This window comes from Pygocentrus nattereri, chromosome 18, assembly GCF_015220715.1.
Source record: "Pygocentrus nattereri isolate fPygNat1 chromosome 18, fPygNat1.pri, whole genome shotgun sequence".
In the NCBI taxonomy this organism is placed as follows: Eukaryota; Metazoa; Chordata; class Actinopteri; order Characiformes; family Serrasalmidae; genus Pygocentrus; species Pygocentrus nattereri.
The window spans coordinates 33,914,466-33,941,690 of NC_051228.1; the positions used below are offsets into that span (position 1 = coordinate 33,914,466).

General features: G+C 39.1%; 1 protein-coding gene across 22 annotated transcripts in view; it reads right to left on the minus strand.

The window, feature by feature from the left end:
• Positions 1 to 27,225, minus strand: part of picalma (phosphatidylinositol binding clathrin assembly protein a) — a 67,210-nt gene that overhangs the window by 21,360 nt on the left and 18,625 nt on the right. For 8 of the 22 annotated variants that reach the window (XM_017691347.2, XM_017691339.2, XM_017691345.2 and 5 more), the window contains exons 3-15: positions 20,593 to 20,735; positions 19,587 to 19,662; positions 18,426 to 18,528; positions 17,157 to 17,250; positions 16,619 to 16,730; positions 12,928 to 13,034; positions 12,523 to 12,564; positions 9,836 to 9,847; positions 9,523 to 9,608; positions 6,605 to 6,728; positions 5,880 to 6,016; positions 3,811 to 3,908; positions 1,687 to 1,836 (exon numbers count right to left, since the gene is read on the minus strand). In XM_017691347.2, coding sequence (XP_017546836.1) covers positions 1,687 to 1,836; positions 3,811 to 3,908; positions 5,880 to 6,016; positions 6,605 to 6,728; positions 9,523 to 9,608; positions 9,836 to 9,847; positions 12,523 to 12,564; positions 12,928 to 13,034; positions 16,619 to 16,730; positions 17,157 to 17,250; positions 18,426 to 18,528; positions 19,587 to 19,662; positions 20,593 to 20,735 — 1,284 coding nt within the window. The remainder of the gene's footprint in view (positions 1 to 1,686; positions 1,837 to 3,810; positions 3,909 to 5,879; positions 6,017 to 6,604; positions 6,729 to 9,522; positions 9,609 to 9,835; positions 9,848 to 12,522; positions 12,565 to 12,927; positions 13,035 to 16,618; positions 16,731 to 17,156; positions 17,251 to 18,425; positions 18,529 to 19,586; positions 19,663 to 20,592; positions 20,736 to 27,225) is intronic. The other 14 variants (XM_037547585.1, XM_037547583.1, XM_017691349.2 and 11 more) reach the window with 5 other exon arrangements.

Genomic DNA, 27,225 nt, shown 5'->3' on the forward strand with positions numbered 1-27,225 from the left:
ATTTCTTATCTAGTCTTTATTATCATCACTTATTATCAATTCAATTCTGGTGTTACAGACATGTCTATAGAACCTGAATACTGGTTTGTTTTAAATCATTAAACCAATATATTGGTCAGGCCCTACTTAAGTAATCATGCAGCCAAGATGATGGTCATGAGAAGCAAACAAACAGTGCTCATAGTTCATGTAGCTGCTTCAATCGCCTCTAAATCAAACCAGGTCAATTCCCTGGGTAGGATTAAGCTTTGCCTTGGATTTTCAGTGTAAACAAAGCAATTTACAGAGCAATTAGTTCAAATCTACACTTCATCTGTGTCCAGAAATCAGGCACACAGATTTCAGCACTCAGCAGATAATAAGTAAATCATAAGAGCTTCAACATAACAGCTGCAAACAATATCACACACAGTGCTTTGTTGCTCCTCAAATGCTCGTTGTTGTTCCCTCTGATAACAATAAGCAATACCACTAGTATAATATTAGCACACACACACACACACACACACACACACACACACACACACACACACACACACACACACACACACCCCCACCCACCAGAGGCTTGCACAGGCATTAAAACTGAATTCTGAACCAGATCTGTACCTGCAGCTTTGAGACCTGACCCTAAGGTTCTGCTAGAGTTGAAACCCAAACCTGCTCACACACTTACAGAGATGGATTATCATACAGTTTTACAGGACATTGCTTTGTTGCTAAGCGCTTAGTTGACCCAACAAAGTGAACTAGACAACACAGATACTGACATTTGTTTCTGGCTAGTAGCTGCTGCAGAACGGCTGCACCCATTATAAACGCATCACTAAAGACAACGCAGGCTTGAGCTGATTTACAACAGTATCGTCAACTGCCAGCAGTTTCCAGTTATGGCGACTGTCAGTCAGGCTGGACATTTTAAATGATTTAAACAAGCCACCCATGCGCACAAAAGTAGTGATATTTCTCTAGCAGTTTCTTTTTAAGCCCATGTCCTGAATCAGCACTAGTATGTTATTTTGCTTTAGAACATTCTGTGGGGGTAGACAAGCGCAGAATTCATAATCATGCTAGGGTTTGTTAAACTGCCATGAAGCATGAACAGGGCTTAAAAGATTTTTACATTGTTTAGTAACAGATTTAATCATAAAGACAAATGCACAGCTGTAGCTGTAGTAGTGGCCTTTTCACATGGTGCCTTTAAAATGACTTCAACCGGACCATCAATCCACAATGACTACGGGGTTCGATCAGATGATATGCTGCACATGATATTACAAGCCTTTAGGCCAGTCCTCCTGCTGTCAAAGTTCAAAATAATCTCTGATGCATTGTAACATCCAAATCATAATTTTTCCAAGAATTAAGATGCTTTTGACCAGACCACCAAAAAAAAAAGAAAAAAAAAAAAAAAAAAAAGTGAGTGCTCTTTTTAGTTTGTCCATGGAAAACATTTTACGGATGTTTTACACACACACACACACACACACACACACACACACACACACACACACACACACTTTAGATTTAGGATGTGCTCATCACTAGTTCTAAACAGTAAATGCCTGAAAACAAGGTGCAGTGGAGCATGCGTTAAATGGGAATGAAAAATGAAACCAAACCATGCAGGAGACAAATAAATACAACAAATGCAATGATCAGTGAGAGAAAAGAAAAGCCATTTACCACCAAACATTTCATGACTGGGTGTCCTAGAAGGAAAACTAACAGCATCAGAAGACACAAGAGGTGGATGAACAGCATCGACAGTTTTGGTAAGGAAAGGGTTTAAGTTTGGAATGGAGTCGTCGACAGTCTCTGAAGAAGTGAAAGGATCTACACAGCCATAAAGAAACAGAAAACAAGACAACAAAAGGAAATGTTAGAGATGATAAGACACAGCATGCAGATTCACATGTACGGACATCGAGTGACCACAAAAAGGCAGCAGATACAGATTAAGCCTGGTTGAGGATTAAGATAGGGCCAGGTTTAATCAGTCCCCAGAACACTGAATCCATACTTCAAGCATACATCCAATCTCAATATGATGAAACAAGTGGTATGTAAGCATTTGCATTCATATTTACAGTAAGTTGTAATAAGCATGAAGTACAGCATACTTTGAGTCAGTTTCCCAAACAGAGATTAAGGCTAAGCATAGATTAAAAAGGAATCTCTTAGTGATGCACCATTTGCATTGCTAGTCCAAGACTAGGCTAAATCCATGCCTGGGAAACTGGCGCATACAGCTTTTCTTACACAGAGCGAAGTGAACCTATTTTGAGACTACTGAAGTAATAATGGTGCCATTAAAGTCAATGAAGTCCTAAAAGTCTGCACTACTACAGGAGGCCAATGCTTACCTTCATTGAGCAGCTCTTAAAGAAATGAAATAAGAACAAAAAAGTAAGTAAACAAATTAAGACTAAAATTCAACTTTCTATACATGTTTATGGCATGCTTGTGTGCCATAGCCCCATGTTCTTAAAATTCTTAGAAAGGAAAAAAAAAAAAAAAAAAAAAAAAAAAAAAAAAAATCATGGAAATTACAAAAACTGCTAAATTTAATGAGGCTGTGTCCACCTTGCATCAACAACATGTGCTTAAGGCGACTGGGTAAGGTTCAGCTTTCACGTTATCATGTGGAAAGCTAGGATGCACTTTAATCTGGAAAAGTAAATGGTCTTATATAAAAAAAAAAAGAGAAAAAAAACACAAAAAAAGATTGTTTATTTGCAAATAAGGCAGTCAATACCTTAAACTTTTGATAAACACAAGGCCCTTAGACTGTTTAAGTTATAGCTAATACCTGACCTGCAGTGTACCAGCTCCAGAGAGGTCAAAATCTGAGCGTTAAAGCTGTGGAAATATGAAGGCGTATTCCATACAAACGAAAACTGAAAATGTGTTGAAACCTGAACATGCAAGCATTTAAGCAGGATAAGACTAGCACATTTAACAGAAAGCCACTTAAGATTTCATTTCAAACTCTATGACAGTCAAACAAACACATCCTGAGGCTCATCAAGTTGATCATTTATGATAAAGTGGTCATTCAAGATGCAACAGAAACCACATTCATTCATTCAATATATATATATATATATATATATATATATATATATATATATATATATATATATATATATAAAAACACACACACACACACACACACACACACACACACACTGCTGTGACATTTACTGTATATGCATAGTTGTTTATGGATCTTGCAGAAAATTACAATCTCAAATCTGTAGAATCAACAAACCCAGAGAAAGTCTGTATGAGACATACAGGCAAGGTGAGGAGGTCCTAGAGCAGCACTCAGGCCTACATAACGGTTGACTCATACTCCTCTATTAGAAATTTGGAGCACCATCCTTTCGCTTAAAGAAAGGCAGACGAGTGTAGCACCCAAGTCACAACAAAAACATCAATCTCTGTTCTACAGTTTGGGCTCCCCGAGATCATACCACCTCTACACCTGGCTTTTACAAGTGTCAACATAGACGGAATGCCTACAACTGGTCAAATATTAGATTATATATCAGCACTTAAACTTTATCGCATAACTTCGCTGGAAAGTAAATACAGCAATGTTAGCTCAAGGCTTGACAGCGCAATCATATCTAGGCTACTATCAATGTTATCCATTACACTTAAACAGCCTAAATTTCTTTTCTCCCCTAGTTAAATAAAACACAGACAAATGTAAAAGAGTTTTTGTATGTAGAAATGACTACTCTAGATTTAGAATGAATGCACTTGCAGGTAAGAACAGTGGGTTGTATGGATTGCACTTACCTCCCCACGTGTTAGCTACAGGCAGAGCAGTAGGGAGAGGCAGAGAAGGCTGGAACGCTGGCTGCAAGTCAAGAAGATCACTCGGCACCTTTGAAGTACTGAAGTAAAGAACAAAAACACAGACACACACAAACTCCATTAACGGCTCTTGTAAAAATTTACTCAGAAGGTCAAGAATTTCTCTCAGACACGTGCAAAGACAAACTTGCCAAGTTGACTTGAGATGCTTAGTCTACACACCAGAGGACTGCAACTTTCTACTGGCCAGCTATTCTCAAGGCAGGAATCTAGACATCACAGTACAAAGCAGTGATATTGCTGTCTTTTATACCTTTAGTCATGCACTAAAAATCACAGCCAGGATGGTTTAAAAAAAATCGTTTTAATTTTTTTATGCTTGCGACTCAAAGGATGGCAAGTGCTCATATCTCTCCCACGCCGAAGCCTCTAGCCCACTATTTACCCTCTCAACACAACTTATCTTAATGGTATAATTGCTGCCCAAATGACTTCCCTTCATTAGCACATGCAGTGAAAGCTGCTCAGTGGGTTGTAGGCAGCCGTAAATGGAAGGCAGACTACTGGGAGGAACAGACCATACCAATAGAGTAATAATACATCAATGCATTTATTTTATGTTAGAATTGATTACAATAACATGGTGCATGATGCAATTACCATGCATATGGGGGGGGGGGTTAAAAAAAAAAAAAAAAAAAAAAAAAAAAAAAAAAAAAAAAAAAAAAAAAAAAAAATCGCTGCTGAGTTCAAAACCTCCATTTTTGTCCTTTTTGAATTTGACACACTTTGAAAATGCCCATTGCCCTTTACACTATGTGTAAATTTCATGATTAACACAGAAAACCATCTGGTTCGACTGACTTGAAAGAAGTTTTTTTTCCTGTCCTGTAAAGATATCATTTTGGAGAGAAGAGCAGCCAAAATGTTCAATATCGCCTTCCAGGCAGGAATGCAACTGACATCAATAAGAGTCCTTGGGCAAGACTTAACACTACTATCAATTACCACTGTAGGTCACTCAGTTTTAGAACATGCTTAAATTATAGTTAAATTAATATAAAATAAAAAGTGCAAACAATAATGCCCATTTACTGTAAAGCTAAACCATATCTTAGCATGAGTTCAGTGTATACAGGCCCATAAAAAACAAATCTTTAAAAGGTGAGTCTTGCCCCACTACCAGGACAAAATAACCCCTATCCAGGGTAATGTCTAGTCATCTAGGCACATTTTGGAGAAAGCATAATTTATATGGCAAGTTAAAAATTACATTTTGAAATGAAACTGAGACCTCAACAAATGTATAGCTTAATGATTCCACTACATTTTAATAAGCTTTAACAAATGACAGTAAGAATGTCAACACTTAAAATAATGAGTCCAACTTAGTCAGTGATTCTATTAAATACACATTATGTAAAAGCAATTGTATCACTACTACTACTACCACTACTAATACAAATGCATCAAAAAGTGCAAATTAGTGCATATGGCAAGGCAAAAAAAAAAAAAAGTTTGGATTTATCAACAAAAACGCTGTTAAAATCTAAACTATTTCTGGGTTGTGGGAACACTGTGGTGGGGGGCTTCTTTCCCCAACTTACCCTCAGTCAATACATTATTTATTAAATTTCTAGCCAAAATTAAAAAAATAAAAAATAAAAAAAATAAATTCTTCAAAACAAAAAGTACCACCATACTACACAATCAAACTGAATCTGGTTAAAATTCTACTAAAATACTTCATAACACGCTGTTTCCCAAAGGAATGGAATTAAACTGCATCACTGTGAAATACAGCTACACACAACAGGGTAAAGTGGGTGTACTTGCTTATGAGAACTGAAATTAGTTGTACAATCTGTGAATTCCTGTTCCTACACTTCTTTACAGTTTGCCTCCAAAAACTGCAGCAGTTCATATGCACATGAAAATTGTTTACTGGAACAGAATGGGAACTGAAAGAGGACTGGGTGGAGCAGAGCTGAGCAAGAATGGCTCACATTTCTTGGCCATCTTTCCCCTCCCTCTCCTTACATCTCCCTCACCTGCTGGTGGAGCTGGGTGTGGAGAACAGGTCAATGGCTGGGGCAGTGCTGATACTGCCGGTTGCCGTGGAGACCGGAGAGGCAGCCGTGGTGGAGGATGTGGAAGGCTTTTTGGAGAGTTCCTTCAGGCGCTGTTCCTGAAGAGAACACACACGCACACGGACGGACACACACACACACACACACACACACACACACACACTTAACAGGCGGAAGCAGTCCTTTTTCAAAGGATTCATTTATTTAATTTTAAGTAAACATTACTAACCACAAGTCATTCATTCAATTTTCAGGAGATATTTTTGAGATCGTTATTAAAATCCACTTGAATGAAGGGAAAGTCAAGAGTAAAATAAGTGAACAACCTTACAGCAAAACATATACATTAAAAAAATATGGAGAAATAGGACCCTTACCATCAGATAAATATTACTTAAAGCTTATTGAGAAAAGAAAACCGACAAAAAAAAAAAAAAAACCAAACAAAGAAGCTGCTGGTTTTCTTAGAACAATGGGCTGACCACCCTGAAGTCCAGACCTCTACATGAATGTGTGAAGAATTTTCTCAAGAAGCAGAAAATGCAATCAACTTCAGAGTTTTCCCTGCAGATTTCTTGAAGAAATTGAACGTCTCCCAAAAACGTGTAAATACGCAGGGTGGCCTAACTTTTAAACAGTATTGTCAGTAATTGTAGAGTTAGTCAAGGTGCCAGGCCGTAACACACCTTAAGTGCTTTTAAACGAGCCTGTTCCTCCTCAAGAGCTGCCTGCTTTTCCCTTTCATCCACTTTGGTGAAAGATATGCCTGTGTTCGCCAGAGAGGACACTGCGTTGGATAGCGTACTGGCCCTGGGAGGGAGGAGAGAGGGAGAGAAACAGGACAGGGTGAGTAAACAGGTCAGCATCATTTGCTGTGTTGGTAAAAGTGGACTTCCCCTGGCCTGCAGCAGACACACAGATCGGGGTTTTACGGATTCCTTCACAGAAGTGCACTTTGACCCCTGGCTTCCGTCCAAATGCTGAAGCTAGTGAAGTAATTTTTGCTGTTGCTCAAAATGCGAGTCATCAAATTTTACTTAAAAAGGTGTCATTAAGAGGCAAATGACCTCTATCCGTGTTCTTTCGTATGAGACCAAACAACTCCAGTGCAGACAGCACTGACAATTCCCTTAAATGGTTCTGATAATTTACTTTAAAATTAATTACAAATGCAAGCATTACAGAAAACAGCAAGAGCAACATTAACAAAATCATATAAAAATCTTGTTTAGTTTGCTGAACATATGATTAATATGATTAATCACACTACTGCTACTGCAGTGCTAAATAAAATCAAAACCCATTAGGCTGCTACAAAGGATTAATATACCACAAATAGCACAAATGAACTAAAAGCACTTTGATACATTTTCTCAAATATTAATCTTCTTGTGTCTCCATGGTTTTCCCAACCTTGTCACTAATTACACCTTCAGGCATCTTTACTTGTTTTAGCTTCAATAACTGAAAAGTGGTGCAGTTTGCTGCACTCTGAGGTGAGTTGATATGGATGCTCGGACTGAATTTATAAACATTTATAACATGATTCTAAATTTAACCAGCTATACTTTATTTACTTTGAACATTTCTCACATATATAACAATGACTATTGTAGTTCAGGCTACACTGTGTGCTGAGATTGTGGTCGTTCTATTATTTATGCCACATAATGTAAGTGCATTGTTTATTGTTCAAACAGCAACAATAAACATTTCACTGCAGTACCACTCCTGCCTCCCAGCTCTAGAGTCATTAGTAATTTGTGCAGCAATCATTACAGCCATAATTTTTCCTCATTCAGATTTTGTTCACAATATTATAAATATATCAAATTGCAAATCCAGTTTCGAGAATCAAAATTGTACTGCGGACAATTGTGTTACACCCTTACTAAACACAGAATAAAGACCAAGGCATCGCAATTGATAGTAATGCACAAAGATATTCCTGTCTGAAATCTAAATTCAAGGCATACCCAGCCAAAAACCCTTGGCACTACAAGGTAATAAAGCAAATACTTAACAGATAAAACAACCTCACAAATAAAAAGTTTATATAAAATTAAGTTATTAAAATCACTATAGTACGTATCCTACAGTATTTGTCACAGAATTCAATGTCCTCAACAACAGAGGAGAACTGCTCATCCAAGACAGTGAATTCTATCATTTCTTAATTATACTTTGACTTTTCCCCACTGTCGTTTGTCAATTTGTCATTTCCAAAACCGAGTCAATAGATGGCGGCGATGTGCTAGCAGGGATTTTCCTTTCTGCTTCTGTTGTTTTGCTACACTTTGCGCATTATCAAAATATCATGTGTCAAGTGGCATCAAGCCTGTAGTGGAGAAGCACCTTTACCATCGCGCCCTGTCCTGCTATCTCGGATAAACAGAAAATGATAAATTCCTTGTCTAAAGTCACTCACAGAAAGTGCAAAATAGTTTTATGTTTAACTTTTTTCACCAGCAGCAGATCCTGATCATTTATAGCTCACTTGTGAAAACATTCTGAGAGTGATCAAGTAGGATTCATTTTCACCTTTATTTATTTCACATATGATTTCTGTGTTCAATAGTTTTCGAATGGCAATGCAAAAATGTCCATCCATCCATTTTCTAAGCCGCTTCTCCGTCAGGGTCGCGGGGGGATGCTGGAGCCGTAAATATGTAAAACATATGCTATTGTGAGTGGTAATCACTGGGGCCCAAAAACACCCCACCTTTCTCTGGGAGTATATGCTCTCTATTAATACGTGTTGAGGAAAAGTCTAAAGCAGATGTCTACTTGTTTAAATATCTGCAAGGTAGAATAATGTTTTACATGTCATATTGGCATAGTTGTTGAACTCAGTGTACGGAAACATTCGACAGCAACTGTAGACTTTTATTTGTATTTTTATTCTCAGAGGGCAGCTGAATGGTTAATTTCACATTAAATTCACTAAAATCTTCTCTCGGGGGACCAGGTCTCCAAACCCTCAAACTCCAAACCTGTCACCTTCTCAGTGTTCACAAGTTTGCAGGTGTGAACACAGTAGGCTTTTAGATGTTTTAAATCATGTCTGCTAAAGAAAAAAAAAAAACCCTAAATAATATCTAGAATGAGCTGTATCGCTAGTGTGGTTTATGTGATAATTATGGAGCTCTTTGCACTTAAAGGCAATTATTTGGCCCCTGACCAAAATCTACAGACCCACTAAAAAAATCCCAGAATTGCTACTGGCAAAGTACTCAACTGCCGTAAAAATAAGGTCACAAAAACAATTTATGGCAGCAGCATGCAGAGAATGAAAATGAAGTTCAATCAAATCACTTCCTTTTGGTTCCTAAAAAAGGCTTGAGAGAGCTCATGATGCATCAAGGGCTGTTGGTAGTTACATCTGCGTTCTACATTTGAATTGTCATTCTTAACAGTTCAACAACATTCACCTCAGTTGCAGGGCTGAAAGCTCTTCCAGCCACCCCCACACTGTACATTACACACAAACACAGAGATTCAGAAAGTCTCATGGACTTGATAAATTTGTAAATTCTGAACAACAACAACAACAACAACCTGGCTGGAAACTGGAATGCAAAGTTAACGAAGCGACTCACTGTACCTGCTGGCCGCCGTCGAGTCCTTCACCTTTTTCCCCTCTAGTGAAGCCAAGTGCTGCTCTAAGGCATCCAGGAGACTACTGGGGGCCTGGAGAGGGGGAGGTTCACCATTTTAGTGCTGCACACATGCATATACACACACACACACACACACACACACACACACACACACACACACACACACACACACACACACACACACACACACACACACACCACAGCGAGCATGCAAAGTACTTTAACATCACCACAATGGGAACAAGCCACCATCGAACACCGAGAGAGAGAGAGAGAGTGGGAGAAGCAGATACTTACACAGACTGTAAACTGAAAACAGATAGGGAAAGATACAGAATATAAAGGTGGTAGTTTGAAAGCATTTTCAGAGCATTTAAGAAAAGAAGAACGAACCTGCAGACTAAAACCAAATAAAATGATATTTGGACTTCTATACTTTTTCCTCAGAGTAATGTTTGTCTGCCATAAGTATAGTATACAGTCGATTACAACAAACAATTTCACTTTTTCTGGGGTGTTTGACCGATTGTCACCAATGTATGCACAATTCAGTTGTTGAAATGTAAACGGTCATTCCGAGTGTGAAAGGTCTGATGTGAAATGGTTAGTTGTAGAGAAACATTACATTTTCTTAGCAGTGGTGATGATACAAACTAGAGGTTACAATGTCCACAACACAAAACAGCGATTTTATTTATTATCCAAAACCACCAGAGAACCTACACAGGTTTTATATGTAAATGATGGTAAAAAGGGGGTAAAACATAAAACATAGGTTTTCTTTTGGTGATATTTTGCCCTACAACACCCTGCATGTACCTCTCTACCATTAAGGCATACAAAAGAAAATTATAAGGGAAAAAAAACATAACCTTAATTTATAGAAACTTTAACCTTAATTTATACACAATTAACACAAAATGTCACTCTCACCGGCTTTAAACACTGCAGACATCTGGTTCCCATCACCACCTTTCTCCAGAATGGTGCAATTAAATTTCTCTATGAATGACTGTTTACATATTAAGACTGGATTATGCACAAATTTGAAATATGTTGAATTTCATATGTAAAAACATTCATAATAGAAGCAAGCCAATGAGCAGATGCTGAAGCACCATCTCATTAGCTTCTATTATGTTGGAGTTTCTTCTGTTCCAAGTACAGGAAAAAGCCTATCCGTGCTAATCAACCATATTCTATAAATGCAGCAGACTGATCTTTGAAAAATGTATTCTTTTAAAAAAGTATTCTTTTAAAAACTGACAGCTTTCCTGGACAGTCATGCCCACCGGTCACCCAGGTTTCTCTAAATAGTGTCAGGTTTCAATGTGAATGCTGGCAGCCAAACCAAATAGAGAGATGGGCCCTACTCATGTTCCCAGAGATTATTTCTCTGTCAGTGTGGAGTCTGCGCCCTGCCAGCTCTGTTCCAGCACCTGAGTGTGCTCTGTATGCTGGTTGTAAAGATTACAGAGAACAAGCGCTCAAATTTTAATTATAAAGCACTGAGTGAGTCCGCTCTTACAGTAACAAAGCAGAAATAAATGGCTAACACCTTTATGGCTGTATGTGCAGAGCACAGAGGAGGACAGAGAGAAACAGCAAGCAGCCCAGGCATTTTCCCATCAGCAGCATGCAGGGGGTGCTGCGGGTGCTGGGCTGAGAGAAGGCCGAGCAGAGTCGTGCTGGGATGGGAGTATGGCTCTGTTTTTAACGTGACAGTGCTGCAAAAAAAGTCATTTACACCATTTGTCACTTAACCCAAATACAATTAAAATCAGCCAAGGCATGTTAAGTGTCCGAGTTCGTTGAACTGAAGCTACAAGGCTAATGTAGCTGAGAAGTACATGAAGCTTACATCCCAATAAATTAGCATGAATCTCACATTCTTCTTTATGCATTTTCTGTATGAAATGCTTTTCTATAAAAACAGACAAAGATCAGGTTTCAATATTAGCTACTGCTACTATTTTTAAGCTTTGGGTCCATTTTTAAAGAAAATAGCCAAACGGGGTCAGAAACCACATTAGCAAGGCTATTTATTTAGCGAAAGGGAAAAACCTTTTCTTTTTTGTTTGCTTGTGAGCACAGAACAGGGGCAAATATCTAACATTCCTGATAGGAAGCTGAATATCTTAGTCATATAACTGTAGTGTCTTTTTAGATGTATAACTTAATCGCAGCAGTATAACTGCAGTAACTGTCCTCAAATGAGCATTGTAGAGAATGGGTTTCTCAAATGATAGAAATGACACCAGATGAGGCAGGGAACAAGTAAAAAGCTAAAGTTAGTGAGGCATCTAGGCTCTAGACACTAAACAGGCCTCTGGCAAAAATAGATTTGTGCTGGACAAAGATAAACACTTATTTTTGTTTTGTTCTATGACAGTTACACTAATGCTAACTTGGTTGTATTCATCAGCCTTTATATCAGCAGCTAGGTTAGTAGTAAGGATTGGTCGTCACCCCTGTCAAACTCATGAGGCTGAGGGATGTAATGAGGCAACACTGAATAGTGCAGAACATAACATATTAAACTATGGTTTAGGGTATAAAATACCCCCTTACCAATCAGGGCAGTTTTATTAATTACCTGATGGCTTCATATGCTTTGGCTAACCGACGACACTTAAGGGGGAAACTGAATTTGATTTTGTTTTTTTTGCTAAACCATCACTTTAAACTCGCACGTTAAAACCATACTGTCTAGTACTGGAACTTTCAAATCTGTGTCTCTAAAGTTCTACGCAGTTCCTTAATTCTAAGACTAGTGGAGAAGACTAGGCGGCAAGCTACAGCTGCGCATAGACTGGATGAGTCCGGCCATGAACCAGCAGAGCAGGACTGTGTGCGCTTGGTTACAGAAGCAAGGGTGAGGGGAGGTTAGAGAGAGATCAGACTGCAGTCAAAGCCCACAGGCAGCAGAACCAGGTCAGTATCACTAAGCTTAGAACAGAGTGCCTAAGACTCATGGATCTTACCTGAGACAAGTCTGGAATGTCTCCTCTATCAATTCCCACTTGCTGTGTTGAGACGAAAGGAAGAAAGAGACAATTTTCACAGTCAGCGGCTGGTACAGTATGAACCACTACACATCACTGTAAACTAAAAAACAAGCTTCTGTCAGCTGTCAGGGACCAAAAAATGTTGAAAGGCTTGTGGGGGTCCAATTCACTGATCTCGGCTAAGGGCGTATGTTAGTGCACATCACCGTGTACCAGACAGACAATATGACCAACTGCACTCGGTATCAGAGCTAAGAGGGGCAGCATTTGTTTTAGGGACAGAGAGAAAAAAAAAAAGAGACATAATGAAAAATTGACAAGCTCACATGATTCTTCATATCTGGAGCTCAGACTACACAGTAGGGGTGTAGACAGACTCACCTCAGCAACTTTGAGGAACTCTGAGATTCTAGTCATTCGAGTGAGGAATTTCTTGTAGATGTCCAGCCCCTCTTTACATTGAGCCTTCTTCATGTCAAAGTACTTCTCTGTGTAAAGAAAAGCATGAAGAGTTATTTACACCTCATGGGTCCAAATCGGTAAATATCTTTGTCCTCACAAACCTCATCACAAATCCACAATTCAGAATCGTGTTTAAAAAAAAAAACCCACTACACACTGAACACACAAATGTGACAAAAGGGATTATTTACAGTTGTGGAAATATACTAATACATAGCAAAAACACCAAGCTTTTGACATTGCATGCAGGGGTGTAACTACACGTTTACACGCTCTGAAAGATTTCGGTTTCTGGGATCAAGATCAGATGAGCTTTTTGATTTTTAAAATGAAATCTATTCTATTTGATCTCCATCTTAGACCTAGATTTTTATCTACAGCGCAAAACCAAGTTCTCACACAGTATTCTTGCAGTGTCTGTTGTGCAAACCCTCCAACAAAATAAGCCCCAAAAATTACATTCTTTAAAAGATACACATCAAAAACAGCTGTCACCTGACTGGATGAGTGCAAAGCATAAGCCCTTCCCCACACACATGAAAGCATGTTTATACCGTACAGTTTTGCTGATAATGAACTCGCAGGCAAATGCAATTCATGTAAAAATATTTGAGAGGGAAATTCGTAGTGCCACTCCGACCAAAGACCATCTTTAACAAAATTCTGTCATAGCCCTCTTATTACTTAGCTAAGAACAGTTTGACACCACTACCACCACTACCACCACTACTACTACCACTACCACCACTACTACTACCACTACCACCACTACCACTCCATCATTTTCTCTTTATTTCAGGTAAAATGTCACCACTAATTAGACTCGGTCAATCTGGCATTTGGCAATGACATTACACTGGTCGAAATGGAATTCAGTCTGATGCGTTAAATGTGAACAAAACTGCACGTGTCTTTGACCACAGCTACTGCTTTGGCTGCACTGCCCTCTGAAGGGACAGCCCTTCATGTAGCAGCACCAAACTAGTAATGCACTATTTCTGGAATTGAACATAATTTTAAACAAGACAGCTCATGATGGAGACATAAGACATGATGGAGACTAAACCATGACAAATGTGAGGGTGACAGGAAACTTGAGTGACATACTATATTATTGTAGTTTCTTTCAATATAAACTGTGGTTTCTTTCAGAATACAATAATGTAGTCATAATTCTTTGGAGAGAAACCATTTCAAATAATTTTTCAACTTTTTGAAAAGCAACTACAATTTGCAACCGATGGATATTACCTTGTTCCTCTTTTCACAAGGCTGAGGTTGGCTTTGTATTTGCCAGGTTCTTATTTAACTTCTATTCCACCTTAAATGATGCAGCAGTTGGCTTTAATGGGGCAAAGCCACAAGAATGTAACCGCAGCATCATGTAAGGTGGAACGGAAAACTTGAACAAGATGGCAAACGAGTAATTTCAGTTTATTCCTCTTTCCCTTTAAGTTCTTTGCAAAAAAACTGGTTTCTAAACAATGCTTACGGCAAATGTACGATAGGTGTAGCAGTGCAGGACACGTCTAAAAATGTGTTTTTGGCCCAGGTTTGTGCTGCTGAGCAGCGTTGCCATTGTTTAAATCATGGTAATTAAATAAATGTATGCACTCAAACTCAGATTCTTTCCTGCATTAAAAACGCCTCTGTCAAAATGTTCCTCGAGCCAACTGCAATAAAAAAAAAAAAAAACAGAGCATCAACTCCAAGCATTCACTGAGTCATTGCTCAAGTGTCCACTCTGACTCCCAGACATGATGGAGTTGAAGAACTTGGAGAAAATAGGGGAAACTTTTAGCCACTTTAGCCAAGATAACAGCCAAGATAATACAGACACTGGCTGTGTTTACATGCAAAGATTTTTGCCAACCCAATTGAATCCATTCCAATTGCAGATTAAGACTGAGGTGTTTATGCTCACTGTACTCAAAAATCTGTTGGAAAATCTGTTAACATGCTCACTACAAGTAATCCAATCCAAAATGACGCGCCTGCGTAAAGAATCACTTGGTGTAGATGCTATGATGTTGATCATCACATGAGGTCCAGTCAGAGTGAGAAGAGTTTTCAGTTGGCGCTTTATTTCAGAAAATGTACTTCAAATGTCCTTATTAAAGAAGGTCGAGATCATCATGTTCTGAGACACGTAAGCTGGACGTCTGTCCCACCCCTGTCTTTTAAAGTTCAAAGCATAAACTTTGTCTCCTCCACAGACCAGTTTCTGCTCCTGCCATGCTGAACGTTTTAAAAACTTTTGCTATGATGCGAGAGGCAGAACGTATTTGCACGTTCCGATTGGGAACAATGAGATACACAGTTATTACCCTCCTATTTAATGGACTATTATCCACCTCGTTCAATCTGATAGGGATTGTATTCCGAATGACCACAATCGGACTAGTCTATTCCGACTGAGGTGTATACATGGGCGTATTCTACTCCGACTGAGCTATTAGTCGGCTTATTACCAGATTATTAGGTTGCATGTAAACGTGGCTAGTGTATCATGCAGTTTTCCTCTCATGATACACGGTCAGTGAGGAGACTGTATTATCTTCACTTTTATGGGGTTTTATGAGGAGATGCAAACTTCAAATTTCTACCAAACAGAATATTGCCATTTTCTTGGGTCCATTGCCAGAAAATATACTGTATGGTCTGATCCGCAGCATAAGTTGCACAGTCCATCACAGAACTTGGGCAAAATTTTATTTGAAACATCTCATGAAGTGCCTAAATAAATGCTATGAATATATCACTGTTATTGTACAGTACGCAACAGGCTTGATGTGACAGGATACATTGATGTCTTGTTTTGATCACTGACAATGGTTTCCATAGAAGACAAAGGGGAAAAAAAAAAAGGGACCGAGAGGCGTCCTTGCTAAGCAGGCTATATTATATGATTATACAAAATAATACTGTATTGAAAGTGTTGAAAACTTGTACTTCCACCTTGGGTAAACTGCATTTCCTAGGTCAACTTCAGAGTGTTTACAGAGCAGTTTCAAGGATTTCACAAGACCCAGTTATTTCTGGTATTTGTCATTAGGACATGATCCAAAGCATGTCTCACCAGTCTGCCATTCTGCGCAAACTTTCACATTAGTTTACAGCCATGCCACTCGGCAACTCACGTCAGCTGCTCGCTCAGCCAACATAAACATGCTCTAATATGCCTATCAAACACAAAGCTGTTCACAACAAATTCTCAAGATACTTTCTCCTCATGAAATTTTACAGCTTTGTTCCTAAAGCTTCCTTTTAAGTGCCCCTACCTGCGTCTCACCAAATTACCAGCTCAGTCCAAACTCCATAAAAGGGATACGTAACTGCATTCAGTTTACTTAAATAACCCACAGTTATGACTGTTATTATGTGAATGACCACCAAGAGAAGTATAATTATGGGTGGTTGTTGTAAAGCAGAGCAGTAGGCCTCATAAAGCAGGGAGATGGCCCAAAGTACACTCCACTGACTGGGCTATGTCAGGACAAATTCAAAACTTTCACCAGGAAACAATGGGGACAGGCAAACAGCAAAAAGTCAACAGGCAGCAGGAGCCAGCACAGCACAAAAATGTTTCTTTAGGGGAAAGGCAGCTCACCGAGAAGGTTGATGATCCCTTCATTGTAGGCAGCAAACAGCCGGATGGCATCTTTAAACAAGAGCATGAAGGCGGCATTGATGACCCCGTTCGTGAGTTCATTGGCATTTACCTGTTGAGAGAGAGAGAAAAAAAAATTCAGTTTAACACACAGTTAACCCTGTAATGTTGAAGCAAAAGTTATTTCTGCCTTTAAAGATACTTTTCTCTATTAATAATGGTTTTTCAAAGTTGTTGCTGCATTATTTTGAGACGAAAAGAATATCTACCCAAGGTGAAAAATCATAAAGGTTCTTATGTTTTACTCTTTTTTTGAAACACGGCATTGTGCATCACATACAATGAGAGAAAACACAAAGAAAGCTCCAAATCCACATGCTGATACCTTTTACTATGGCCAATGTGGTCATTAATACAGCTCAACTCTAGCTCATTAAAATCTGCCTTTAAAGTAAAGAGGATAAAGGCAAAGTCTCTTAATGTATCATCAACAGTCTGTTTCTTAATGAAACGCTTGCCTTCTGAAGGTCAAACTCACATTAAAGTCGAGAAGAGAGTCCATCTGATTCTGGACAATGGGGAGGGTTTTCAGCAGCTTCTCCGTGTTCATGGTTCTCATCACACCATCTGCCCTGGAGTGAATAAACGCACAATATTCTACAATCACAAGACCATCAGACTAGCATTGACATATCTTAGGATTTTAGAGGACTGCTATAAATAAATGTTGGCTCTTGTGAAGAAGGCGATGCAAACACATGGCAGTCCTTAGCTGTCCAGCTCTCCAAAATAAGTCCAAATGTTAACATCAACAAAAATCAAACCAGCTTGGGAGCCACATTTTTTAAAAACTATTTTACCACCTTGGTTGTAAATGGGGCAGTTGTGGGCTGGAGGTTAGGGAACCGGCCTTGTGACCGGAAGGTTGCCGGTTCGATCCCCAGAGCCGACAGCACATGACTGAGGTGGCCTCGAGCAAGACACCTAACCCCCAACTGCTCCCCGGGCGCTGCACATTGGGCTGCCCACCACTCCGGGCAAGTGTGCTCACTGCCCCCTAGTGTGTGTGTGTTTGTATGTGTGTTCACTAGTGACTATGTGGTGTTTCACTTCACGGATGGTTTAAATGCGGAGGTGAAATTTCGACATTGTGGAACTAATAAGGTTCACTTAATTAATAATAACAACAACAACAACAACAACAACAACAACAACAACAACAACATGTCTCAGTGTGTGCTAATTTACTTGGATAGGATAAAGATGTATATAAAAACGCAGATTTGCTCTGCTTTAAGCTTCAGCTCAACGTCTCTCAACGTTTGATTTTTTCCACCTTAAATGGTGCTTGAGGCAGAACTTGCTAAAATCAGTTTCTCATTTGACAGCTTTGTCTTTACAATTTTTTTAGTTTACAGTGTCCGTTGCAGATTAAACGTATCAGGAAACCTGTTGGAATGAAGTTTCAAAGAGGCCCATTAGTCTCCAAATTATCAATGTTAGTCTTCAATCTCTCTCTCTGCCTTTTCGATAGCTACTAGCTATGCCAGAATCTTATCTGTGTTGCTATGGTGAGACTAGCAGTCTGTGGGCCAACCTTCAGGGTTAAAGAGTGAATTAGGGTTTGTTCATTAACGCCAGTGCTTGTTAAAACCATGTTAGAACTGATGATCCGCAAAGCTTAATTTTACTACAAAGGAGGATTATTTTATTTTTACCTAAAAACCTAATTCTGCTGTGGAGCCGCAACAGGGCAGTAAAACAGCCGCATGTTGCCGAACCCTGGTGTACAGGTAAATACACTTACCCTCTTTTCACTTTAGTGAAATCAAAAGCCACCTGTCTGTAAGACACAGCTTTCTCATTCAGATAGCGGCTATATCTTCGGATAAAAGTGGACATATCGTAGCCTGGAAAAGAAGATGAACTGCAATGTTTACAAATGTCTTTTGTAAATCTTTGGAAACAAAATTACACAAAACCTATCAGAAACTAATACAAGCAGAGTGGAAAAATGCAAATGATATTTAGATCCATTTACAGTATTTATAAATATTACATCCTTCTAACAAGCTGTATGGTTTTATATTACAAGAGGATAGCCATTAGTCTATTGCTAGCACTCTTTGTAAAGGAATAGTGCGACCATACACGCTAATATTGTCACAGTTGGCCCAACTTCTCAGATTATGAGCACTGATCTGGAATCAGTTTTTTTTTTTTTTTTTTTTTTTTTTTTTTATATAGCACCAATGAGACTTCATGAACTGATGAGACCCAAGCTTGCATCAAGTGCTTTTATGCAGACATTTGAAAAACATGGGCCACCAAGACAGATATAGCACTCATACACATCACTTGTTTCCAAAATCACTGTTATCAACATATTGACCAAATCATTAAATTAATGCATATCCAAACATTCCATTATACTGCTGCTGTCAGAACAAAACCTATTATTATTATTATTATTATTATTATCATTATTATTATCATTATTAATAATAATAATACGTCTTTATACAAGACACTTGCACCATGGGGAGGCAAACTGCTCTACATATTCCACCCTGGCTGCTGGCTGCCAGGCAGCTTGTTAACTTGAGAAAGTATTGGGTAAATAAATCCAGGAGTGCTTTATTTAAGCTGAAATTCAGCCATGCTGCTGAACATGCCCCTTAGGGAAGTGAGGAAAAGGCAAAAAGAGCCAGAAAGAAAGGGAGGTAAGGAGAGAGGGAGAGAGAGCGCATGAAAGCTTTGACAGCTGCCACTGGTCCCTCTGGTCCTGTCCTATCACACATTGACCCCTGGCCAAGCTGTCACAGCACGACATGCAGTAAAAGCTACGGACCCTGCAGGCCTGCAAGGCTGATTTGTAGGGGAAGCCAAACAGAGCTTCTATTTCTACTACACTGCAATTTGACATACTGACTGTCAATACACTAGTAACGAGCTTGAAAGCACCTACCTTGCAAGCCACTTTTGTCCAAAAAATTACTGAGGTTGAATAATGTGTTCCTGGAAGCCAAGTACTGAATAAATCGCTGTTAACATAAAGGGGAAGAAAATTAGTTTTTCATTTTCCTCCTTTAAGGCCACTCAGATGTTGTACAACAGTAACTATTAGGACTGAAGAGATATAAGAAGTGGACTATGGCCTTTCCTTATGACAGTGACACCCCGTTTACATGTCATTTTACAATCATTTTAAATCATGGTTATTGTTTTGCATCCTTAAGTTCCTTCAATCATCTTAACCTTAAACACTAAATCGCAGGTCTTGTCGACCATTGCCGATTATATATATATATATATATATATATATATATATATATATATATATATATATATATATATATATATATGCGCGCACATTAGAGAAAGATGTCACATTTATTTCTACAAAGTAAATTTAATGTAGACATTCCAGCCCAGCATCACCTGAACATTCTGCTCTTCTAGGGTACAAAAATGCATCATCAGATGATCCTATCAGTTTGTAATATTGGACAAATTAGTACTGGCCGGTATGGTCAACTCTGTTGTCCATGTCAGGCTAAGGCTAACCCCAAAAACCTGGCCATTTCTTTATCTTTGAAAACAAAGTGAACTACTTCAGATGCAACAAATTAGACAGTGGGAGGGGCATGAGGGACTGCTGCATTTTCATTTGAACCAAGTCCAAAACAACCCTGACTGAGTCACTCAGCTAAAGGGGATCGTGTTATTGTGGTGTGTACTGTTTATATGTTGCGTTATCCGTGCTTATTTGTGGCATGCAACAGTACAACAGTAATGACGAAACACAATTCAACCAGTACATGAAATGAATTGATATGCTAATGCACTGATTAACTGGAGCCAATTCTGTTGCTACCTTTGTGGAAAAAAAAAAAAAAAAAAAACCCACATGCAAAAGTAAACGTAAATTAAATTTCCACTGAATTAAAGATCTGTTCATGCGTTTAACTGACCTCATTGCCGTAGACCATGAGGTGGTGCGTGGTGATGAGGGATTTGAACACTACCACCCAGCTAGTGTTGGTGGTGCGCTCAAATAGTGTGTCTGCCAGCTGAGGGATGTTCACATTCATCTCATTTGTGCACTGGATCAGATCTGAGAAGAGAGAGATGGACAGACAGACAAACAGATTAGAGGTTAGCATCTCGAAGACAGCATGTATATGTGTGCAAGTGATCACAGCAAAAGCGACTAACATTCCCAATCTCGAGAGGCCAGTAACGTTTATTGGTGCTAAAGTATGAGCTCACTGAAGCTGACTCATAGCCGAGCCCCCCCCCCAAATCTATATTTATGGGAGGAATTGACTAAAAGTATCTCAGGAGGGACATTCAAAATGCCCCAGCAGTTATTACTTCTGCAATGACGTCTACGGTTAGTACAATTTTACCAAAAACAGAGTGAACACTGACAAGTTGCTGACAGGAAGGGAAAAGGAAAAAGGAGGCAAAACTTCATCACATTTTTGTGATTGTTTGATTCACTAAAGGAAATAAACCTCTCATAATTTAAGACCACAGAGTCTAAACAGACCTGTAAAAACAGCCAGTTAGAAACAACCATGAGCACATTTAGGCTACGTGTGTAACATTTAGGCCTAATGTGACTCAGGTCTGACGTTTTCAGGGCTGTGTGGACAAGCCAATCTTTTCAAATCCAACCTAAGCCACTTTCATATGTGGTCCTAGAATGAATACGCATCCGATTTGTGGCCATGTGACCTTAATGTGATGCTCAGATCATGTGCTTTTTTCTCCCCTGCATGTGCGTCATCTTTCAGCATTACTATAGCAGTAGCGCCGAACAGAAGTTAAAGCCTGTAAAACGGTGGAAAAGCAACACCACCTTTTTCTCCATCGCCTCGCCCTAATAATGAAGTGAGAGCTGATCAGAGTTAATTATCTTCACAATGAAGCTCGTTCTGCTCATTAGTAACGAGTGTGAACCATCCTGTCAGAGAGATCGGATTTGTGCCAATGAGGCTTGTAATGTAAACGTAGCCTTATATGAAACCTCTCACTACACAAATGTGCAGCCTGCCTAATCACAGTGAAGTGATAAGGAGAGTTGCTTCAGCAAATTTCAGCCTGCTTTTTGAACACTATGCAAAGCAGTCAGAAAAGAGGTTATTTAAGCATCAGTCTAAAAGAATGCCTAATTCTAATGCTACTTTTCCCCATCATGATCATAGATGGACTGGATTTTCCGTTTCCCATAGAGCAGCAATGGAAAATTCTGCCACCTTCTGCAGCAACGACAGCATATTTTGCTGAACACAAACATGTTGCACAAGGGATAACGAGAAGTTTGAAAAATGGTAAAACCACAATGTCATTACTGGACTAGGCCAGTCTATTACATAAAATCACCAAATCGTAATCATTCAAATTAATCATCATTGTATTCCACAGTTGTTAGCCTTCACGTCATCATAGGTTTACATTGCAATAAGCAGAATTTGCTGTGTTGAGGCAAATGCATGTCAAGAAAAGTGAATGACTTAAGCTTGAGCCAGTTCTGTCTTAATTTAGAAACGACTACACATAAATAGCTCGGAAGCAAGATTTGGCTACTTTATGCATGTGATTTACAGCTGTAAACAATGAAAAGAAAAAAAATTCACAATTAAAAAAAAAAAAAAAATAAATAAATAATAATAATAATAATAATAATAATAATATCACAATTATGTATAGGGCAACTAATCTAAAATGTCATTATAGTAACAGAAACAAAAAAATTTTGAAAATGGGCCCTTATGAATGATTTTAGAGTGATCTTTATAGTATGTCTTCCACAGGTGCTCAGGACCCAAATCTTCTTCAATCAGAGTATAAAGCATTCAGGCAGAGATGCTCTGTGTGAGTCTATGAGAGAGAAAGAGAACGACAGAGAGCCTATTTGGCTCAGCTCCATAGCCATCTGGAGCAGGAGGGAGGGAGGGAGGGGAGGGAGGGAGGGGAGGGAGGGGAGAGAGAGAGAGAGAGAGAGAGAGAGAGAGAGAGAGAGAGAGAGAGAGAGAGAGAGAGAGAGAGAGAGAGAGAGCGCGAGAGCGAGAGAGCGAGAGAGAGAGAGAGAGAGAGAGAGAGAGAGAGAGAGAGAGAGAGCGCGCGCGCATGTGCAACTGCATCATCATGACATACTTCAAATCAGTTAATGATCTCATTCATAAGTTCTGCATAAAGCATTTCAAAATAAGAGGGCTGAAGTAAGAACAGTTTACTTCTGCTATCAAGGCAACATTTTACAGGTGTAACTACTGCTCTGATCAGAAAGTTAGATGTTTAATAGGCCACATGTGGTAGGAGTGAGCAGAACAATAGGATATCATTATCACTAGGGTTGTAGTACTTAATCCGAAGAGCCTAAATTAACAGTCTCAGTCATGTCTCGCAGTCCTGATATCACTGACTTGGGTCTTGTCTCTGTCTCAGGGTAGCCAAGTGCGATGCCTCCACCTGCAGTAACTGGACACAAAACATTTTCTTTTATCTTTACTGAACAACCTCAGCAGAATGAAAAGGTTCTTTTTAAACAGAACAGTTCTTTCTTTACATAAAAAGTTCTCTTTTGCTGCTGGTGGTCCTCTCCATGACTGGTTTATATTCAGTTAACTTTAAGTGGTGACTGATCTGTAAACAAATCAAACAAGGCTGGAGGTTAGGGAACCAGCCCTGTGACCAGAAGGTCACCAGTTCGGTCCCCTGAGCCAACAGTATGTGACTGAAGCGCCCTTGAGCAAAGCACCTAACCCCCAACTGCTCCCCCGATGCTGTGGACAGGGCTGCCCACAGCTCCGGTGTGCATTCACTAGTGTGTATGTGGTGTTTCACTGCACGGATGTGTTAAATGCCAAGGTGAAATTTCCGTGTTGTGGGACTAAAAAGGGTCACTTAACTCACTCCTGGTCTTTTTCTTGACTCAGACTTAACTAATACAAAGTTTTGAGCCCCATTCAACTATGTATTTGTTTATTTTATTTAATGCGTCACACCCATATTAAACACTCAAGTCCACTCAAGGCAGAAGGTGAGGAGGCAACAGTTATGAGCGGATTACTCAAATGCAATCCACTCGTCCTCAGCAAGTTGGCCTCAGCGAGGTAGGCTTGGATAGCCACGTAAACTTAAGGCAAAATGTTTAAGAAGTCTGAAAGTAACATACATAGTGTAATATGCGTAATTGTCTGGCTATCGGTGTTGAACCACAGCGAAATGCCTTCCTTTTAGCTTTTTGTTAGCCTTGTAGACTTACACATGCTAAAGAGTCAGCTAGCAAAGAGAAGTAGTATCAGCAGTCCTGCAAAACAAAAGTAGTAGTTTGTGACTTAAAGCCCAGCAAGTCAAATGTTAGGGTTTTGAAATGTGAAACATTTAAGTACTTCACTGCTAATAGCTTACATACAGCTTTGTCTGGCATTATTCTCAGGGTTTGAGCAGGGGAAAGAATTGGGTCAGGAATGTTGAACATTAATAACGTTTATATGAGTGGCTTTGTTTTTAAGCTAAACCTTAGAAAAATAAAATAGTGACATTGTAAAAATGTTTAAGTACTATGATATTGTATTTTGCCATATTACCAACCCCTACATTGTGCCTATAAGGTTTTGACATTTTTAAAAGTAGCAGTACTACTTTAATGGAGTACTGAGTCAACTTTAACGTAATGTTTTGATCTGTATCGTGCATCAAGAAGATGTCTTTAGCGTGAAATGTCTTCATGTACTGTAATGTATTTTTGCCCATGCTAAACAAGATACGGACACTACAGATTGCTGTTCGAGGCTTTGAATCACTGAAAGTAAATCCAAAAAGCATTTTCCCACCAAACAGCAACTATTTTGGGGATCTTATACAAACCGGCCGAGAGTAAAAACCAAAAGCAGAAAAACACTAATTACAGTGCCGCTATGAAGGCCTAGTGGTGATGGTTTGTTCAGATCCCTTTGAAGTGGGAACGCAGTATGTTTGTGTTTGAGATGGGAGTGTATGGGTGGTCCATGCAGCACCTTTTCCTTCATGGGCTGCATTCTCTATTTAAACCTGCACAAAGCACCAGCCACATGACAACAAAAAGCCTTTGAGAGCCAACAGAACTCTCCTGCATGAAGGGAGGGGAGAGAATACAAGCACCAACAGAATTTACTATACATCAAAGCACAGGGTCAAGAGAAACTAAAATAAAGTTAGAACACATCCACTGCTGGAGGGGGAGACGTCAATCAATCCACCGGCTATGTTAACACCAAGGAAGGAAATTCAGTTTTAAAATGGTATCCAGAAACATATTCAGCAAATATGTACATATTTATGTCATCTCAGACTGCAATCCTGGGAACAGAGACCTCTAAATGATTTCCCTCATGTTACAGAAAGTATGTCTTGCCAATTCATCAGATACAGCAGCAAATGCTACTGGTTTGTTAGCACACATGAGAAACAGACTGCTTTTTCTTCAGCTCCATAGCAAAACCTGTTATGTGCAAAATGGTAACATGTATTAGGGTAAAATAAAATAATGTTTGCGTTTAAAAAAAAAAAAAAAAAAAGAGGAGAGCTGGCAGCTCAAATTATTTACAACAGGGGTTTTCAACCCGGTAGCCTGGCCTATAATGAGACCCAACGGTTTTCAATCACCTCAATCAGAACTTTAACTTGTTTACTTGTTGTCAATTCAAGAGGTTTTAAAGTGCAAGAGCATCTGCAATACAACCACGTATGAAAGACTGTGGCTCATTTCCCCCAAAAAGTTTTATTGGTTTGGTCAAAATAAGTACTACACGTCAGGTACAACCAATCAGAACTTCTGCAGCCTGTTAAAATATCCTGCTCACATGAGCCACGTTTACACGCAGCCTAATAATCCATTAATAATCCAACTAACCACTCAAACGGAACAGAATACATGCATGTAAACATCTCAGTCGGAAAAAACTAGTCCGATTGAGGCCATTCGGAATACAATTTATATCCAACTGAACGAGGTGGGTAAACCTCTAAATAATCCGTTAAATAGAAGAATAATAGCCGCGTAAACGCCTGTATCTGATTACATTCCCTATCGGAAAGTTTAAGTACGGGTTGCGCTTGTGCGTCGTGCCATAGCGAATGTTTATAATGGTCAACATGGCGAAGCGGAAACTGGTCTGCAGAGGATACGAAGTTTACGCTTTGATCTTTAAAAGACGGTGGTGGGACGGACGTCCAGCTTATGGGTATCAGAACACTACGTCTTCCTCTCGCCTTTTCCTTTAGAAGTACATGAAGTACGTTTTTCTGAGTCTGACATATTTAAAGCAATTCAGAACAAGCGCACCAACTGAAAACTCATCTCACGTGGGCTGGACCTCATGTGATGCTCACCGTCATGGTAACATTTACTCCAAGGGGTCCTCCACGCAAGCATGTTGGATTTCTTGTAGTGTGCATGTAAACAAAAAAATTTGTCAGACTGTTGAACAGAATGTGCATATAAACACCTCAGTTTTAATGTGTTCAATCAGATTGGCACAATCTTTGCATGTAAACACAGCCATTGTTGCTGGATTGGTCAGAACCTGGATCACATGTAAAACCACCTACTCCACATTTGTCAGACAAAGAAACAAAAAGAAAAACCATGTTCAGACCCCAAACTGATCCATTCTACCAGATAATCTGCATCAATGGTTACGGCAATGAAAAGGTTCAAAATAAATAAAATCATATGAAACCCTCTCTGCAACTGACTGACAGCCCACCCAAGTACACTCTGAAACAGAGCCTGCCAGAGCTGCTAATCATGTGACTGCTGCCCATGACAAATCTTTCAAGTCACATGACCAGCTCCTCCCTGCCTGAGTGGAGACACATGATCTTTTTGATTTAAATCCCGTTGTTCCTACCACTCCACTACAGTCTCACACACAGAATGCAAGAGAACAAGAATGAAAGAGAAAGAAATAACTTCTGAAAGAAAGCGTGTAAGGCAGCAAACAGAAAGACAGACAGAAAAAGTGAGAGCGAGAGCAAGAGACGGCACGGCAGTAAAAGCAGGAGCTTGTGTACGACCTTTTGAGGCAATCAATGATCTGTAATGAAAAGTTCAGTCTGGAACCCTCAGTCAGTCCAACCCAGGCACAGTAATGTGCATTAGAGGAGAAGCCTTTTCTCTCAGTCACTCGAACAGCAGGAGATCACTTGTGCTGCACTTCATGTACTTGTCAAAAACAATTTTTTGAAATAATAATACTGACTTCAATGGATTTAAACATACTTTTTTTTTTTTTTTTTTTTTTTTTTTAAACGTGTGATCCAAATTTACACAGGTCAATGTTCAATCCCCAATTTTTGGGTGTAGTGAAGTAGGGCTGCACTGTGAAGTCATATCACTATTCGGCAGATTTATTTCTTAAAAAAAAAAATTTTTTTTTAATTATATATAATAATAATAATAATAATAAAAAAAAATATATATATATATATATATATATATATATATATATATATATATATATATATATATATATATATATATATATATATATATATATATATATCTCAGCATCTAACTGACATTAAGTATTTTTGCAGCACCGTTTTAATGG